We start from the raw sequence: 17630 nt of genomic DNA, 5'->3' as shown, positions 1-17630 counted from the left end.
GAAAATTCACAGGTTAGTTAAAAGACACTAAAACTAAACTTTAACTGAACCTGCTGCTCCTACCTTTGAGAGTCTTTAACTCTGTTAACTCTGCTTCGAATGAATTCATTTCAAATCAGTCTGTACAGATCAGTTTCTATGTAATACTGCTTTGGAAAGCTAAAATATATTCAACCTTAATAGCTGCTATCTGTTAGATAGATGTCTGTTCATAAAAAATACCTAAAGCAGACTCTTAATTCCTTTGCTCCTGATGTTCCTTTTAGATCACAATACAAGTAAATTAGGATTTTCTGAAATATGTCCCTAGGCTCAAGTAACCATGTCCTAGATACCCATAACCCTTAGAATCTATCTCATTAAGCAAGCAGGAAACAAAATCATTTATTTACTTTCTTCTCCATCCAATGCCTAGATTTAAAAAAAATATTGCTTTCCAACTGGTATGTTATAAAGCAACATGACTGAAATAATAAACACTGGTCTTTCCTGTCACTGCTCCATGTCAAGGACCAGTGAGATCGCTCATGATGTCATTAGAATCACTGGTTCTGCCCATCGAATAGAATTCTTTGTTGGGAATGAGATTGACAAAATTAACAAAGCGGTTGACCATGGCATAAAAAGCAGAAATGGAAGCTATGTCCCAGGCATCTTCTCGATTGAAGCCATGCACTTCAAGCTTTGTGAAATGGTCATCTGTTATGTCATCACCTTGGGAAACAGCAAGTGCAAACTCCAGCATTGCTTTTTCCCGAGCAGGGAGGTTGGACTTCCTCCAATTGACACATACCTGAAAGAAAGTACATTGTGAGCATCTGAATCTCTGTGTTATGTATTTCAGCGAACAAAACACAAGACCTAATGAAAATGTCATTATTGAAAAATACTCAAGATTAGAATAAATGGAGAAAATTCAAGCCAAAGCACACTTCCAAGAAGGATAATTAACTTTTTCAACTCCATATAAACCTGGACATCTGGCTCAGTACTACCTCGACCAAAAGTCTTATTTGCATAGCTGAGGCAGAAGGATTCCTTGAGTCCAGGAGTTGGGAGCCATCTTGAACAACAGAGATTCTAGGTGTTTAGCTCTCTTTCTCCTCTCCTCATGATGGTACTTGGGCTTGATTGAACTCAGGACTTCATGCTTGCTAGGTAGGAGCTCTATCATTTGAGCCACACTTCCAATACTTTATTTTTGCTTTTATTACTTTCCAAGTGAAGTCTCAAGATTTTGCCCAGGACTGGCTTCAGCCTGTCATCTTCCTACCTACAGTCTTCCACATAGCTGTGATTATGGATGAAACACCACTATATATATATCAGGCTTATTGATTAAGATGAGGATCTTACTAACTTTTTGGCCTTGAACCTCAGTCTTCTGGATCTTGGCCTCCCAAGAAGTTGGGATGATAGCTCCAAGACTCTGTCTCATAAAAACTGGGAGAGGGGGCTGATAATGTTGCTTAGTGGTAGAGGGCTTGCCTAGCCTGCATGAAGCTCTGGGGCCAATTCCTCAGTACCACATAAACAGGAAAAACGGAGTAGTACTGTGGCTCAAATAGTAGAGTGCTAGCCTTGAGCAAAAGAAGCTCAGGGACACTGCCCAGGCCCTGAGTTCAAGCCCCAGGACTAGCCAAAAAACAAACAAACAACAAAAACCTAGGAGGGGAGGAATAAAAGCAAAATTATTTTCCTTTAAACATTCATGGCTTCAAAAATCTCAGAACTGGGGGATGGGGGGGTAAAGAGGGAGGAGGTAACAAGTTAAACAAGAAATGTACCCACTGCCTTACATATGAAACTGTAACCCCTCTGTACATCACTTTGACAATAAATAAATAATTATTCACAAAAAAACCTCAGAACTAAAACCATTGATGTTTCGCATGAGAAAAGTGGAGCTCCTAATTTATTTGCCCCTAATTTATCCCAAACAGGACAATTTTTGCAAAATTGAGAGCTTAGATTACATTTAGCAATTACTATATGCTAAAAATATACTCAGTGTTTCATGTTCAATATCACTTCTTACAAAAACCTTAGGAAGCCATATTTTTTACTCTTCTCACCATTTTATTTACAAAGAAATTGCAGCTCAAAAGACTTGAAGTGACATCCCCAAGATCACATAGCTTAAACAGTCATGGTGCATACCTGTAATCCTACTACTTAGGATGTAAAAGTAGGCCAACTTGGGCAAAGTGAAGCCATATCTCAAAAACAAAATACAAATACTCCAAAATGATAAGCAAATAGGCCAAGGTCTAGAGCTAGCAGAAAGAAATAAAACCGAACAAGCTGGTTGGGGCCCATTAGGAATAATTAGCGGGCGGACAAAACAACACACTGTAGAAGACAAACTTTGAAAACAAACTCTGCCATTCTGAACATCAAATATAAAATGGTTATAATAAGGCTTGCCTTAGGGCAAGAGCTGGAGTTCCCTACATAACACAGTGTCATAGGCTTTGTCCTTTCTTTGGGTACAAAGAGGTCCTAAAACTGACATGGGAGGAAGGCACTAACCTGGTCAGAAAGTTCTGGGTCCTTTGAGAAGACCCTGTGCTTAGCACTATGGACAATCACACTGTACAGGCAATTGTTGGCCAGGCTGGTTACTACAATGATAAGTTCCTTGTCAGCTCTGCTGAGCTTGCCTGGAGGAAAGAGGAAAGGAGACCTGTTTACATGCCATGCTTTAAAAATAGGTTCTGCCCATTCATCTACCCATGCACTTATACCTTCATTCCCAGGCCCTTACTACCCACAACCCCATTTTATTTTCTTCATGGTACTTCATACTTTCTGAAGTCAACTTGTTCTATTTTGTTTAGTTGGTCCTTGTCTGTTTTCTTTCTTTTTTTTTTTTTTTTTTTGCCCAGTCCTGGGCTTGGACTCAGGGCCGGAGCACTGTCCCTGGCTTCTTTTTGCTCAAGGCTAGCGCTCTGCCACTTGAGCCACAGCGCCACTTCTGGCCACTTTCTGTATATGTGGTGCTGGGGAATCGAACCCAGGGCCTCATGTATACGAGGCAAGCACTCTTGCCACTAGGCCATATCCCCAGCCCCTCAACCTACTCTTGACAGGAGAAAACAGACAAGGAGGGGCTGGGAATATGGCCTAGTGGCAAGAGTGCTTGCCTCGTATACATGAGGCCCTGGGTTCGATTCCCCAGCACCACATATACAGAAAGTGGCCAGAAGTGGCGCTGTGGCTCAAGTGGCAGAGCGCTAGCCTTGAGCAAAAAGAAGCCAGGGACAGTGCTCCGGCCCTGAGTCCAAGCCCCAGGACTGGCCAAAAAAAAAAAAAAAAAGAGTAGGTTGAAAGCCCAGACATTTTTTAGACTTTTGTTTATCACTATGTCCCCAGTGGAGAACATATATAGTGGTTGCTCAGATGTTTTAAATAAATTACTAAATTCAAGGAATATTTTATGAGGCCCATCAAGTGCAGGGATAATAGTTGTAAAAAGAGGAAGAAGGGGGAGGAGGAGGAGGAAGAAAGGAGGAAGAAGGAGGAGAAGAAAGGAAAAGGGAGGGAGAGGGGAAGGGGAAGAGGAAGGGGGGAGAGGGTGGAGGAGGGAGAAGAGAAAGAGAAGGGAAAGGAGGAAAAAGAGGGAAGGAGGAGGAGGAAGAGAATTCCTAATCTACTACCTGGGGGTCAGGAGAGGCATAGAAAGAGGGATCCCACTTTGGTACCTGACACAATTCGGGGAGTTTTTTTACATATGTAACCTCACTCCTCAGTTCAGCTCTCTCTCTTGCTCTCTCTCTCACTCTCTCTGTCTGTGTGTGTGATTTGGTGCTCTTACTGGGGCTTGAACTCAGGGCCCAGGCACTGTCCTTTAGCTTTTTCAGTCAAGGATGACACTCTACTACTTGAGCCACAGCCCTATTTCTGGCTTTTTGGTGGTTAATTAGAGGTAAGAGTCTCATGGACTTGTCTGCATGGGCCGGCTTTGAACCACAATCCTCAAATATTAGCCTCCTAAATAGGATTACAGATATGAGCCATGAGCAGCAAGTGAGCTCTAGGTATCAATACCATTTTGCTGATAAGGAAACAGCCTAAGACATTAAGAATTTTACTTTTGGGGGACTGGGAATGTGGCCTAGTGGTAGAGTGCTTGCCACGTATGCATGAAGCCCTGGGTTCAATTCCTCAGCACCACATATACAGAAAAAGCCGGAAGTGGTGCTGTGGCTACTGTGGTAGAGTGCTAGACTTGAGCAAAAAGAAGCCAGGGACAGTGGTCAGGCCCTGAGTTTAAGCCACAGGACTGGCAAAAAAAAAAAAAAGAATTTTACTGATTTGTTTGGATTATGTATGGCAGAAATTCACTGGAACACCAGTGGGAGAGAGAAGCTGCAGACTGGTATGCTGATAGTACTCTGTCTGCCACTGGATAGGAGATTACTGGAAGAAAGCCAGCAAGATGGACTTGGAAGGAAAATGAGATCCACAAAAGCATGGAGAGGAGAAAGGGCATTCTACGGGCAAACAGAGTGAGGACAGTTAAAGAGGGGACATCATGGAACCTGTGTGCTATGAGGAATAAACTTCATCCATCTTGATAAAATACACAGTGACTGAGGTAGATAGGGCTGTGAAGGCTGGCTAGTGACAGACCATGCAGAACTGCTGTGACAAACTTCTGGCTGTCTCCTACTTTAGTCATCTTCCTTTAATAACAGATAAAATTCTGGCCAGTGGGATGAAAGTGGAAGCAGCAGATGCAACTTTAGCCAATGACCTTACAGGGAAGGGATGTGTGCCTACCGGTGCTAATGCTTTCCCCCTGTTGGCAGGCAGTGGCAAGCTAAAGCTTATATTCTCAGAGAGTAAGGAACAATACATCAGTGCCTAGCAGCTCATATGGAGAGGAGAGAAACAGAAAAATTATCCTATTTAAGCCAATGTCTGTTAGACTCTGGGTTGTAACCTGGCTTGTAAGGGTTCTTTTTGTTCAAGGTTAGTGCTCTACTACTTGAACCACAGCTCTACTTGCAACTTTTTGGTGCTTAATTGGGGATAAAGAGTTTCACAGACTTTCCTGCCTGGGCTGGTTTCAAACCATCATCCTCAGATCCTAGTAACACTGGTAGGCACTGGTAGACACATGTCCCTTTCTTTTAAGGTCACTGGGTAAAGTTGCATGTACTTCTTCCAGTTTTACCCCACTGGCCAGAATTTTACCTTACTGTAGCTAGGACTACACGCATGAGCCACTGGTGTCTGGTTGTCATTTCAGTATCTTTAACTATAAAAGTTGCATCCAGAGATGACACAGAAGCTTCCTTCTTACTAACCCCAGTGATCTGGGACATGTGGGAAGGAATGCTGGAAGCAGACATTTGGTTTTCATCCAAGAGAGATTTAGTATTGTTTTTCCATTTACCTGTTTCTTTGTTGATGATAGCATTATAATAAGCAAAGAAAGCCCTGAATTCCACCGGCCGGTAAGACAACACTTTAAATGTATTTGGTAAAAATCCTATCTGTGGGGAAAGCAAAAAACTGGGTCACAAAAACTGAAAACTAAAAGCAGAACAGACACACAGCAACTCAGCACCCTCATATTCCTGCTGAATGTCAAATAGAACCACAACCTTCCTACGTGTACTTTCACCTTTAGGGTATTGTTAAGTATTACTTCCAAAGGTATACAATGGTGATTTTTTTTTGTTAAATAATCATGAAATTTAGAATCTGGAGATTGTTGAAATAAATCGTGATCTCTGTTATATAATACCATATCATAGAGCCACTAAAAATAATGTTTTGACCTAGAAACATATAGATAATGTGGCCTCATTAAAGAAAATCTGCTTGTATATTTAAAACAAAAATATAGAAAAGAAAACACATCAAATGCTATTAGTGGTTGACTCTGTATAGTGGAATCAGATTTTTTATTATTTTGGAATTTTATTATTCATTTTATAGAAAAGAACAAGATACCTTTCATATTTAAGCAGCTAGCACATATTTTCCATGCTATATATGTGCTAACCAGAACACATCTCTGTCACAAGTGGGCAAAGGACTGAGTGACAAAGAAGGGTCCCAGAACCCAGGAGGCTGTGACTAAGCTGAGAAGAAAAATGTATGGTTCTGAGGTAGGGATCCTCAGCTTGGGACCCATCCACAGTGGGGGGCTTGGACAAAGGACAAAACCACTACCAATCAGAGTGGTTCCACTCAGACCTCACTGCAGTAACTCCCTCCCTGTACCAGGTGATATCTCACCGTCTTTTCTACCTCCTCCATGAGCTCTACCATGTCAAAAGGCAGGTCTTTCTTGTAGGGAATGGGGTAACGACCAATGGGTTGGAACCTCTTTTCCTTCTGATCCCAATAAAGGCGCACATTCAGGGTCATCTCAGGCAACTTTTTCCCAATCCTACTTCTCAGAAGGCCAAGCAGAGTCTGAAAGGAAACAGACAAGTTTGGATGAGCTACTAGAGAAATGGCTTAAATAGCTACAATATGAGAGATGGCTAACAGTTTCTATCTCCTGATCAGAAGTCCCTGCCTTATGCAATCCTAAAAAGGATCCTGGAGCCAACACGAAACAAAGTTCTAATCTGTTGGGAATGTGTGATGTGGGAAGAGATGGCGGCCCAAATAAGCCGCCTTAAAGTCCATGTATCATCCAATAACTATAAAAACTGGGGTTCTTCTTAGCCAGGAGACTTTCTGTGGTTCCAAGTCTACCAAGCGATTGTTAGGATCAGCATTTGCTAACAGTAACAATAATTTACATAATGAACACTTACTGTGTACCATTTCTGTTTTTGTTTTGCCAGTCCTGGGGCTTGAATCCAGGGCCTGGCTGCTGTCCCTGAGCTCTTTTGTTCCAGGCTAGCACTCTACCACTTGAGCTATTGGGGGGGGGGGGCGGTCCTATTATCGGGGTTTGAACTCAGGATCTCAAGCTTTCACTGAGCTTTTATGCTCACACCTCTACTCCAACTTTTTTTCTATTTATTTTGGAGATGGAATCTTGCAGACTCTTTTGCCTGAGCTTGCTTCTTCCATATCTCAGCCCCCTGAGTAACAAGGATTATAGGTTTGAGCCACCATTACCCAGCTTGATATAACACTTCTACTGATCAAAAGAATGTCCACAAGTTACAGGAAACAGGCATTCTTGTCATAAGATCCTTTGAGATCACTCCAGACCCAATGCCTCTATGATTGGGTAAAAACATTAAACCATTGTAACATCAAAATCATTTTTAAAAATTACACAAAGAAATCACTTACCTGAAGGAAAGTTTAAGCTCTACCGGCTAACCTACTTTAGCTAATACAAATAGCTCTAATAGGACAGGCTCTAAGCTCTGCACCTGTATTCCACTCCAGTTGGGAGTTTTGTAGGCAGAATTGGAGGACACAGGCCTACTCACCCCAACACACCAAGTAAAGAGATGAGCACTGGTGAAAGGCAGAGAAATATTTATTAATGTGGCATAAGCATGTGATAGGAAAAGGCAAATAGATAATGATTATCTATGATAATCATTCTGTCCTGTGGGGCTCTGCTGATCCTTAAGAGTTTTTACTCTCATCCTAAGAAAAACACTATTAATCATAGATTCCCTGGTGTTATAAAAAGAATGGCTCAGAGCAAAGACAATATGGAGGAAGAAATGCCAAGTTTTTATCCCTCTAATTATCCATTGGGCATTTGCAGTCCAAGTGAGGATTCAGTGCTTTAGGCAAAAGCAGTTTCTAAGTAGCGGTTAGTTACACTTTGCTTTACTAATAAAGTCCTTACCCACTTTCTGTCTCATGAATTATCCTAAAATTCCTTCCTCTGACACATTCAAGAAAATGAGGTACCAGGATATGAATTGAAGTTTTTATTTCTGCGTCAAAAACCCTCCTCTGAGGGCTATGTGTGGTGGCTAATGCCTATAATCCCAGCTACTAGGGAGGCAGAGATCAGGGAGACTGTGATTTGAAGCCAGCCGAGGCAAAAATTTAGAGAGGCCAAACCACTATCTCAACAAACACACTGCGTGTGGTTTGGAGATGGAATCCCATCTCATGCTGTCATCTCTGCCATGTAGGAGACATAAATAGGAGGATTGAAGGTTAGGCCAGTTGGGGCAAATAGTGCAAGGCTCTATCTTAAAAAAAGGGGGGGGGGAGAGGTTTGGAGTGTGATTATAATTCTACAGCACCTAACAAGACACTGAGTTCAAACCCCAGTACCACAAAGAGAAAGACAGAGAGAGAGAGAGAGAGAGAGAGAGAGAGAGAGAGAGAGAGAGAGAAACACCCTCCTAGATTATTCTCCAGTGGTAAGTCAAGATGCCATCAGTGGATTTGTGGCTAAAGAAAATACACAATGGAGTATTATTCAGCCATAGTGAAAAATGGAACCAAAATCATGTTAACTGCAGGAAAATCAATCAACAAGTTAAATGAAATAAGCCAGACTTAAGACAAATGTCACCTGTTTTCTCTCATGTGAATCTAAACCTAATAACAACAACAACAAAAAAAGCCACATGAAAGTAGAAGTATTTGGGAAGAGGCCAGTGGGAAAGAAGAAGGGGGACAAGAGAGGGTAAGTGGGGAAGTCAATACCATCAAGGTATTTAATGTGCATATTAAAATATCATACTGAAGCTCATTATTTTGTACCATATACACCAATTAAAAAATGAAAAGACTTACGTCCAGACAAAAACTCTTCCAACTAAGTGAGACAAGCAATCTAATTTTTTTAATAGGCAAACAGCTACTCAGGAGGCTGAGATCTGAGGATCAAAGTTCAAAGCCAGCCCACACAGGAAAGTTCATAATATTCTTATCTCCAATTAACCACCAAAAAGCCCGAAGTGAGGGCTGGGGATATAGCCTAGTGGCAAGAGTGCCTGCCTCGGATACAGGAGGCCCTAGGTTTGATTCCCCAGCACCACATATACAGAAAACAGCCAGAAGCGGCGCTGTGGCTCAAGTGGCAGAGTGCTAGCCTTGAGCAGGAAGAAGCCAGGGACAGTGCTTAGGCCCTGAGTCCAAGGCCCAGGACTGGCCAAAAAAAAAAAAAAAAAAAAAAAAAGCCCGAAGTGAAGCTGTGACTTAAGTGGCAGAATACTGGCCTTGAGCAAAAGAAGTTCAGGGACAGAGCCCAGGCCTGAGTTCAAACTCCAAGTCTGGCACCAAAAACATCTTTTTTAAATAAAAAATAAATTTCCAGAACTATATTTTGGTGGTAGTAGTACAACCCAAAATTTTACTGAAACTAAATTGATGCTGGATACCAGTCGCTCACACCTGTAATTCTAGCAACTCATAAGTCTGACATCTGAGGATGGCACTTCAAGGCCAGCCAAAGCAGGAAACTCCATGAGATTCATTTGCAAAAAAACAGTAAAAAGCAGAAAGTGGAGCTGAGGTTCGGGTGATAAGAGTCCTAACATTAGGCAAAAAAACCCCTTAAGGACCTCCCTCCCCCACCCTCCCCAATTAAGCCCAATGATAACTGAAAATGAGTGCAGTCTGTATGATACAAATAAAGCCTTTTTTGTAGTTGTTCCTGTAGGTCATGGGACTGGAACTCAGGGCCTGGATGCTGTCCCTGAGCTTTTTCTCGCAAGGCTAAGGCTCTAGGACTTGGGCCACGGCGCCACTTCCGGTTGTCAGGTGGTTAATTGGAGGGAGGAGTCTCATGGACTTTCCTTTCTAGGCTGGCTTTGAACTGTGAGCCTCAAGATCTCAGCCTCTTGAATAGCTAGGGTTATAGGTGTGAGCCACCAGTGCCCTACTAACGCTTGGTATTCAGAGAGAGAAAAATCCCAGCTACTCGGGAAATACTTGGGTATGTGGAAATGAAAACAGGAGTTATTATGTGAAGGCAGAGTGGCCTTCTCGGCCCTGGGTCCAAACAGAACTTAATCTCCTTGGGCCACACCCAGGAAAACAGCGACCACCTCGCCCGCAATGGTCTCGGGCCTCGGCCTCCTCTTTATTCTCCAAGGGCCCAGGCACCAAGAACCCTTGAAGCGCAACACCTGCTGGTGGGCAGACGCCCCACCTTGCCCCCCGCCCCCCTCTGCAAGCCACACTCACTTGCTGCCACACTCACTTGCTGCCGCAGGACGCCGAGCAGGCGAAGCATCGACATGGCGGCACGCACTGCCTAGTGGCCTTCCTGCACGTGGGGCCCTGTGAGCGTGCCCAGTGGGCGGAGCCTGGCACGTGATCCCTGTGGGCGTGTCCAGTGGGCGTGTTTAGTGAGCGGCTTCCCGGTAGGGGCTGACGCTAAGTCCCTCCTAGCCTGGAAGCATGCAGGAAGTCTGGCGACTGCCCGCCTCCCAAGCTTCGGTTGTTTTCTGTGTTCACGTGGGAGCAAGACATCAGGAGCTGCTTGTGGCCTTGACAGGCCTCCTCCACTAGGTCTGGACCCAGTTTCTCCTCAGTTACTGACTTGGGGAGCCTGAAGGTGTCCAGTAAACATTACTGACCTCTGTCTGCCAGGCCAGGACCTGGAGTCATGGAGCACCCTCTGTAGTCGCTCAGAATAGGGAAGAGAGAATCACAAATACCGACTTCCTCTGTCCAGGGAGCTTTTCCTCACCCCTGCCAGAGGGAGAAAGAACTAATCAACAAACGATTCAGAAGAAGATATATTCCAGTTTGGCCTTTTATATGCTCAGCAAAAGTGACTCGTCCCGCCGCATCTTGCCAAATCTGCTAATTGAAAATTAACAGATCTGTTAGTTGAAAATTCGAAGTCCTGAAATTCCTGTATTGTGCTCCAGTGAAAGCAGCAGGAACTGGTTTAAATCACTAATTGTTCTAGACCGCGTAGAGATGAGTATAATTTAAAGTTGCAAGTAATATATGTATGCTTTTTTTTTTTTCAGTCTAGGGAGAAGCTCCACCAGGCATGCCAGAGCTTGAGCTTTATAGGAACTACAGTTGAGGTGATAGCAAGGAAGGCAAATGGGCAACAGCAATGTTTTTATATTTTTCCACAATTTTATTAAGAAAATTCTCCAGTAACCACAAAAAAATGATTTTATTCTGGGAAAAAAATTCTGGTAAAAGTTTGGCCACCTTTCTGTGGGGGAGGTCTAGAGGGCTCCGGTGCCAGGGGCACTGAAGGTTCGAATCCCTCAATGCATTTTCCCGGGGTTCTCACGGAGCTCTACGAGCATCCTGTATCTGACACATGCGACTTGAGTCCAGCTCGACAAGCGAAGCTTTTCAGTAGACTCAAGCCGTGCATTTCTCACAACGACCCACAGGCAGGCAGAAAGAAAGACCACAGGGAAGAAACCCCCGCCACCAGGAGGCGAGAGGAACCGGAAGCCCCAGGAGCCCCTGACAACAACTACACAACGGAGACTTAAGGGTAAGTCCCAGAAACCACCGCTGCCGGAAGTGGAGCTGCGGCAGGGCTAACGATTGGATACGGAGCCGGAAGAGGAGCTTCTGTACCGGAAGTGTTCTTGGAGGCTCCCGCGATGTCTGCCGTGGTGTCTGCTGCGTCTCCAGCTGGCGCCGGGGCGCGGGCGGCGCGAGCCGTGTTAGGCCAGGTGGTTCTTCCCGGCGAGGAGCTGCTGCTACCGGAACAGGAGGACCCAGAAGGGCTCGGCGGTACCGGGGAGCGACCATTGCGCCTCAACACTGGGGCGCGCTCTCGAGTGCGGGTAGTTTGCGGCCCGGGCCTGCGGCGCTGTGGGGACCGCTTGTTGGTCACCAAATGTGGTCGCCTCCGTCACAAGGAGCCCGGCGGCGGTAGCGGTGGTGGCGTCTACTGGGTGGATTCCCAACAGAAGCGGGTGAGCAGGAACTTTGGAGAGGCTGTGCATCCCTAAGGCGGTGTCCTGTCTCTGGGAAGATGTCCAGTGAGCACTGGGTCTCCTTTATCAGGGGTAGTTTAGAATCACTGTAGTCCTGTGTCCCCACTCCTCCACCCCACCCCCCCGCTACTTCTTTAGAGGTTTCTCGAGCAATAGACATGTAGCTCGAGAAGAGCGACCCGGAGAAAAAGCATCTATAGACTGTGAGTCTTCAAAATCCCAATGTCACAGGAGAGTAAGCTTGCCCTTTGGGGTTCCAGAAGGCGGAATCAGTTTCAAATAATGAAAGTCACGGACAGTTACATTTTTCATGGAATAGTTAACTTCTACGTAGGAAAACAATAGGCGTTCATGGCTATAAGGATCACAATGCCACTTGGACGCATGTGGAACAGACGTTAAGAGACTTGGGTAAAAAGAAGTATGGGATACTGACTCAAAATTTAACTATTTGAGGCTGCAAGCTGAGGGCAGCATCTGCACACCACCGCACAACAAAGGTTCCCTTTTGCCAGTAATCCCAGCTACTGGGGATGGCGAGACTGGTCGTTTAAGCCCAGGAGTTAGAGAACAGAGTAAGCATTATAGCTAAGACTTCCTGAAGATATCATCCAGTGACATCTTGTCATTTATCACTGTTGTCTTGTTTTCTTTTGTAGTATGTGCCAGTGAAAGGGGACCACGTTATTGGCATAGTGACAGCAAAATCTGGAGATATATTCAAAGTTGATGTTGGGGGAAGTGAGCCAGCTTCCTTGTCTTACTTGGCATTTGAAGGTGCAACTAAAAGAAACAGACCAAATGTGCAGGTAATGATGAAGCTTCTAGTCTTATAAATAAGATAAACAGCCATTCCTCTCATGACATCCAACTATCCAGATAGCTTCTGAATTGCTTCCAAGGTATAAATTATTTTCCTAGTTCTCCAGGATTTCCCAGCATCTGTTTAATGGTTCCCAAGATCCAAGAGTTATATAGATGTTACAACTCTTAATACTCAAGCTACATACTTGTTTTACATTGGTTCTTGGCGCGTCTTCTGTCTACTGAGTTGAAAGGTTATGCCTGTTTGTCTTCCTTGCTATGTCCTGTCCATGTCTACTGCACAAGAAAATAGATATTAGTCTCAAGGAGGAAGGACAAATTGTGCACATGGTCATTATTAGCCATTTGTCCATCTTGGTTGTAAATTCTTGGAGCTAACAGAGAAGTGATCTTGTTACTATTGTTTCAATTTGGTCATTTTCAAGAAATATACCATATAGCCAGAAACTTGGTGGTTTTTGTCCATTTTCATTCACTTCCATGTAATGCTATTTTGATCCTATTTGGTTGTTGTTGTTTTTTGTCTCTGATCTTTTGCATGTCCATCCTTTGGCTCCACTTAGCAAATGTAGTTCCCTCTTGACAGGACTTAGTCAAGGACCTCCTCATTAACACCTCTGCCTCTAGTTTTATCTTTTTTTTGGAGGGGAGTGGCTAGTTCTGGAACCTAGGCATTGTCCCTGAGCCTTTCTTTTTGCTCAAGGCTAGTGCTCAGCCACTTGAACCATACCCTCACTTCTGGCTTCTTTATAGTTTACTGGAAATAAGAGTTTTTACAAACTTCCCTGCCTGTGCTAGCTTCCACCTGTGATCCTCAGATGTCAGTCTCCCGATTAGCTAGGATTACAGGCATGAGCCTTGGACTCCTGGCTTTTATCCTCCCTTCCCCTTTTAGCTCTTGAGAGCTAACATACTCTAACACTTGTCTCTTATACTACAGGGGTTTTGATTCATCCATAATAACTTCAGCCATACCAAATAGCACTGAACTCAACTTCCTGTCCTTTTGCCTTTGCTCCTGTTGTTTCTGTCCTGATTGCATTTTTCTTGTCAGTCTGTGGAACATGTACTCATCTTTTGAGGCCCACACAAAACATGACTGCCTTTGTAAAGTCATCTCTAATCAACACTTTTCTTGTATCTTTCCTCTAGCACTGAATTTAGCTTAGAAGTTTGTTTCTATGTACACTTCCACTGCCCTCTGCAGGACCAAATGATTCTCAAAGGCATAAAGTGTTTTCCTCTCTAATTCCTATGTAATTAAAAAACTTTACTCACTAAATGTTTTATTAAATGAACAAAAAAACTTTGCTTTCATTTTCTCAGTTTTTAAAAATAATTATTTATTTATTGTCAAAGTGATGTACAGAAGGGTTACAGTTTCATACGTAAGGCCATGGGTACACTTCTTGTACTATTTGTTAACTCCTCCCTCATTCCTCCTCCCCTCTCCCTCTTTCCCCTCTCTCCCCATGAGTTGTTCAGTTGATTTATACCAAATGGTTTTGCAAGTATTGCTTTTGGAGTTGTCTTTTTATCTGTTGTCTCTCGATTTTGATAGTCCCTTTCACTTCCCTAGTTCTAATACCATTATATACAATATCCAGGGTACTCACATGAGATACAGTGGTATCATTTTCTCAGTTTTATAATCAAGTTCAACTCTAGTAAATCTTTCATGAAGAAGTAGTCATCATATATTTATATTTATATAGTAAAATAGAGACTTATGTAGCAGTATAATACTGGTAGAACATCTACAGTGATGCTATTTTAATCTGTATCAACTCATGGTATTAGATATGGTAGTCACTAGATACACATGACTTTTCAGTACTTGAAATGTGGCTAATGACCCTGAGGAACTAAACCTTAAATATTTAATTTTGGTTAATTTAAATAACTACATGTGGATACTGGCTACTATATTGGACATTGTGCCCTTAAGAGTGTTCTTAGGCTTTGAGATATCATGTCTGCTAGTCTGAGGATATCCTTGAAGATGAAGAATTTCATCTATTAACTTCACCTTCGGAACTCATTTCCAAAAATCCTCATAGTTTAGTCAGTCTTGTAATCATAGAACTGTGGTTGCTGGCATTGATGTCTATGAGCTAGTAGCAGCACATAGAGTGATTTGCTGAGAGGAAGTAACTGTGTTTTATCATCTTGTAGGTTGGAGATCTCATCTATGGCCAATTTGTGGTTGCTAATAAAGATATGGAACCAGAGATGGTCTGTATTGACAGCTGTGGACGGGCCAATGGAATGGGTGTGATTGGACAGGATGGTCTGCTTTTTAAAGTGACTCTGGGCTTAATTAGAAAGTAAGTACTGATGTCTACTAGTTTGCTTGCCTTTAAAAAAAATTACCTGCTTACAAAGTTGACAAATTTAGACTCTTCATTAACACCTGAATTTCTCTTTAAAAGTTAACAATTAATGTCTTTAGTATATTTGAAAATGCATGAATTTAATTCTGCCTGCCTCTTTTTATATTCAAGTTAACTTTCATTTCTGTCCCTTCTAAAATATATCAAATTCACATATATTTGTGTATTTTGGTATCTAGGCTAAAATCTTTTTGTTTTTTGCCAGTCCCGGGGCTTGAACTCAGGTCCTGAGTACTGTCCCTGGCTTTTTACTCAAGACTAGCACTCTGCCACTTGAGCCACAGCGCCACTTCTGGCCTTTTCTATATATGTGGAGCTGAGGAATCGAACCCAGGGCTTCATGTAAGAGGCAAGCACTCTTGTCACTAGGCCATATTCCCAGCCCTTTGGGCTAAAATCTTAGTCATTTATTCTCTCCCAGAAGGCTTCCTGCTCCTTAAAAAGTGACATAACCAGCTTTTTCCCCATACTAAGTCCCTTGAATACAGGTACAGTGAGCACTTGTACAAAATTACCAGGTTTCTCTAATATTCAAATGCAGCTAGACTACTGGGATCAAGCATATTACACAGGCATTTACAGAAGGCTCTGCCACTCTGTTGTGATAGATTCAATAGTTCCATTGAGGCAGACTTCGTTAGACATTTAGGACTGAACCTATCCAACGCTGTGTCATATTAAAAAGCTTTGCTTCTACAGACATTGAAGTTCAGAGATGTCTTCTAGGCTTCCCTTTGGAGGTTGAGTGTAGGACATTAGAAAAGCACATTATTAACTGGGCAGCAAACACTCTTTGTGACTAAACGTGCTTCTTCCCAAGTACTGAACTTAATTACCAGGAACTAACAAACTTAGTTAGGAAAATATGTTTAAAGAATTCTCAGCTGGGTGCTGGTGGCTCACACCTATAATCCTATCTACTCGGGAGGATGAAATCTGATGATCATGGTTTGGAGCCAGCCTGAGCAAGAAAGTTCATTGAGACTCTTATCTCCAGTTAACCACTAAAAAAAAACTGAAGCTGTGGTTCAGGTGGTAGGTCGAGCACCAGCCTTGAGTGAAAAAGCTCAGGAACAGTGAAAAAGTTCTTTTAGTACCATAAGAATCTTTAAAAAGCTGGTTATAAATCCTATAATTAAGATGTTATGATAATTTCAGAGAAGAAATATATATTTATACTTACACAACATCAATCACATAAGGATTTTGATTTGTCAGGGGTAGCTCACTTTTGTGACATCTGGTACACCTTGAATGTGGAAAGTTTCCTGAGAGTAAGGGGCAGCAAGCTAGACTCGGTAGCTAACATTCTTATTGTCCCTGGTATTTGCGAAGCTGAAGCTGGAACCCAGGAGTTGGAGACCCGTTTTGGCAACATAAGTAGACCCTTTCTCAAAAACAAATAAAACTCAAAACAAAGGCAGCCAATGCCATTTATATGCCCTCTTCTAGGAATGATGCTGATAAGGCCTGGAGTGACTACAAATAACTGCCCAGAAAAGGTGTCTCTTAAGAAGAACCAGGAGGGGGCTGGGGATATGGCCTAGTGGCAAGAGAGCTTGCCTCGTATACATGAGGCTGGGTTCGAGTCCCCAGCACCACATATACAGAAAACGGCCAGAAGTGGCGCTGTGGCTCAAGTGGCAGAGTGCTAGCCTTGAGCAAAAGGAAGCCAGGGACAGTGCTCAGGCCCTGAGTCCAAGGCCCAGGACTGGCCAAAAAAAAAAAAAAAAAAAAAAAAAAAAAAGAAGAGCCAGGAGGGCTGGGGATATGGCCTAGTGGCAAGAGTGCTTGCTTCATATACATGAAGCCCTGGGTTCGATTCCCCAGCACCACATATACAGAAAATGACCAGAAGAGGTGCTGTGGCTCAAGTGGCAGAGTGCTAGCCTTGAGCAAAAAGAAGCCAGGGACAGTGCTCAGGCCCTGAGTCCAAGCTCCAGGACTGGCAAAAAAAAAAAAAAAAAAAAAAAAAAAAAAAAGAGCCAGGAGATACCCTACCTACCATTTGCTTAAATTGCATTTTCATCCCTCTTCCTCACCAGGCTATTAGCTCCAGATTGTGAAATCATACAGGAAGTAGGAAAACTCTATCCTCTGGAGATTGTATTTGGAATGAATGGAAGAATATGGGTTAAGGCAAAAACCATTCAACAGACTTTAATTTTGGCAAACATTTTAGAAGCATGTGAACATATGACATCAGAGCAAAGAAAACAAATCTTTGCCAGGTTGGCAGAAAGTTGATATATGTGGACTTTATTGGATCAAATCAGCCAAGAGAATGAGTTTCATGGAGAAACTTTTTCAGGTAAACTTCTATATTTTCAGAAGACAAGATGTGAATGTTCATACTGTCTTTTAGAATTGAATAAAATATTTTTGTACAATAACATTAAAGTTACTATTTATTTGATGTTAATTTCTTTAGTTTTGCTACATGTAGCTTTTTAAAAAATTGAATTTGTTACTATATATATTTCACAGTACACATTTTAACCTTCACAATGATGAAAATTATCATTCAATTCTAATATAGCTTACGAAGTCTATGAACTTTAACAATAAAACTATTTCTTCC

The 17630-nt window shown here is 42.7% G+C and overlaps 2 protein-coding genes across 4 annotated transcripts; one reads left to right on the top strand and one right to left on the bottom strand.

Moving 5' to 3' along the window:
* LOC125344496 lies at positions 1 to 11282 on the bottom strand. Of its 3 annotated transcripts, none has more exons than XM_048337066.1 (5): positions 11083 to 11282; positions 6256 to 6435; positions 5405 to 5504; positions 2533 to 2663; positions 1 to 793 (listed from the first exon to the last, which is right to left on the bottom strand). In XM_048337066.1, the coding sequence occupies exons 2-5, from the start codon at positions 6385 to 6387 to the stop codon at positions 506 to 508; spliced, it is 651 nt and encodes a 216-aa protein (XP_048193023.1). In that variant the 5' UTR covers positions 6388 to 6435; positions 11083 to 11282; the 3' UTR covers positions 1 to 505. The 3 variants fall into 3 exon arrangements, with proteins under 3 accessions (XP_048193023.1, XP_048192992.1, XP_048193055.1); XM_048337035.1 differs by lacking the exon at positions 11083 to 11282 and adding an exon at positions 10109 to 10224; XM_048337098.1 differs by lacking the exon at positions 11083 to 11282 and adding an exon at positions 10093 to 10180.
* Exosc3 (exosome component 3) lies at positions 5244 to 17435 on the top strand. The gene is made up of 5 exons (XM_048337008.1): positions 5244 to 5247; positions 11484 to 11810; positions 12491 to 12640; positions 14832 to 14983; positions 17095 to 17435. Exons 2-5 carry the CDS (start codon positions 11493 to 11495, stop codon positions 17294 to 17296), a joined length of 822 nt encoding a protein of 273 aa, XP_048192965.1. The 5' UTR covers positions 5244 to 5247; positions 11484 to 11492; the 3' UTR covers positions 17297 to 17435.
* Positions 17436 to 17630: the final 195 nt, after the last annotated feature.

Source organism: Perognathus longimembris, chromosome 1 (genome assembly GCF_023159225.1).
Source record: "Perognathus longimembris pacificus isolate PPM17 chromosome 1, ASM2315922v1, whole genome shotgun sequence".
Taxonomy (NCBI): Eukaryota; Metazoa; Chordata; class Mammalia; order Rodentia; family Heteromyidae; genus Perognathus; species Perognathus longimembris.
Note: the sequence above shows the minus strand (reverse complement) of the source record. Positions and strands in the feature narration are given on the sequence as shown.

What these genes read in the sequence shown, in the direction of transcription:
- LOC125344496 (XM_048337035.1), bottom strand. Translation starts at nt 10,147, where the DNA reads ATGTCGATGCTTCGCCTGCTCGGCGTCCTGCGGCAGCAA. An exon ending in TCGGCGTCCTGCGGCAGCAA is followed by an intron (nt 6,436 to 10,108) that starts GTGAGTGTGGCA and finishes GTTTCCTTTCAG; the next exon opens with ACTCTGCTTGGCCTTCTGAG. An exon ending in TGGAGGAGGTAGAAAAGACG is followed by an intron (nt 5,505 to 6,255) that starts GTGAGATATCAC and finishes CTTTCCCCACAG; the next exon opens with ATAGGATTTTTACCAAATAC.
- Exosc3 (XM_048337008.1), top strand. Translation starts at nt 11,493, where the DNA reads ATGTCTGCCGTGGTGTCTGCTGCGTCTCCAGCTGGCGCCGGGGCGCGG. An exon ending in TGGATTCCCAACAGAAGCGG is followed by an intron (nt 11,811 to 12,490) that starts GTGAGCAGGAAC and finishes TTTCTTTTGTAG; the next exon opens with TATGTGCCAGTGAAAGGGGA. An exon ending in GAAACAGACCAAATGTGCAG is followed by an intron (nt 12,641 to 14,831) that starts GTAATGATGAAG and finishes ATCATCTTGTAG; the next exon opens with GTTGGAGATCTCATCTATGG.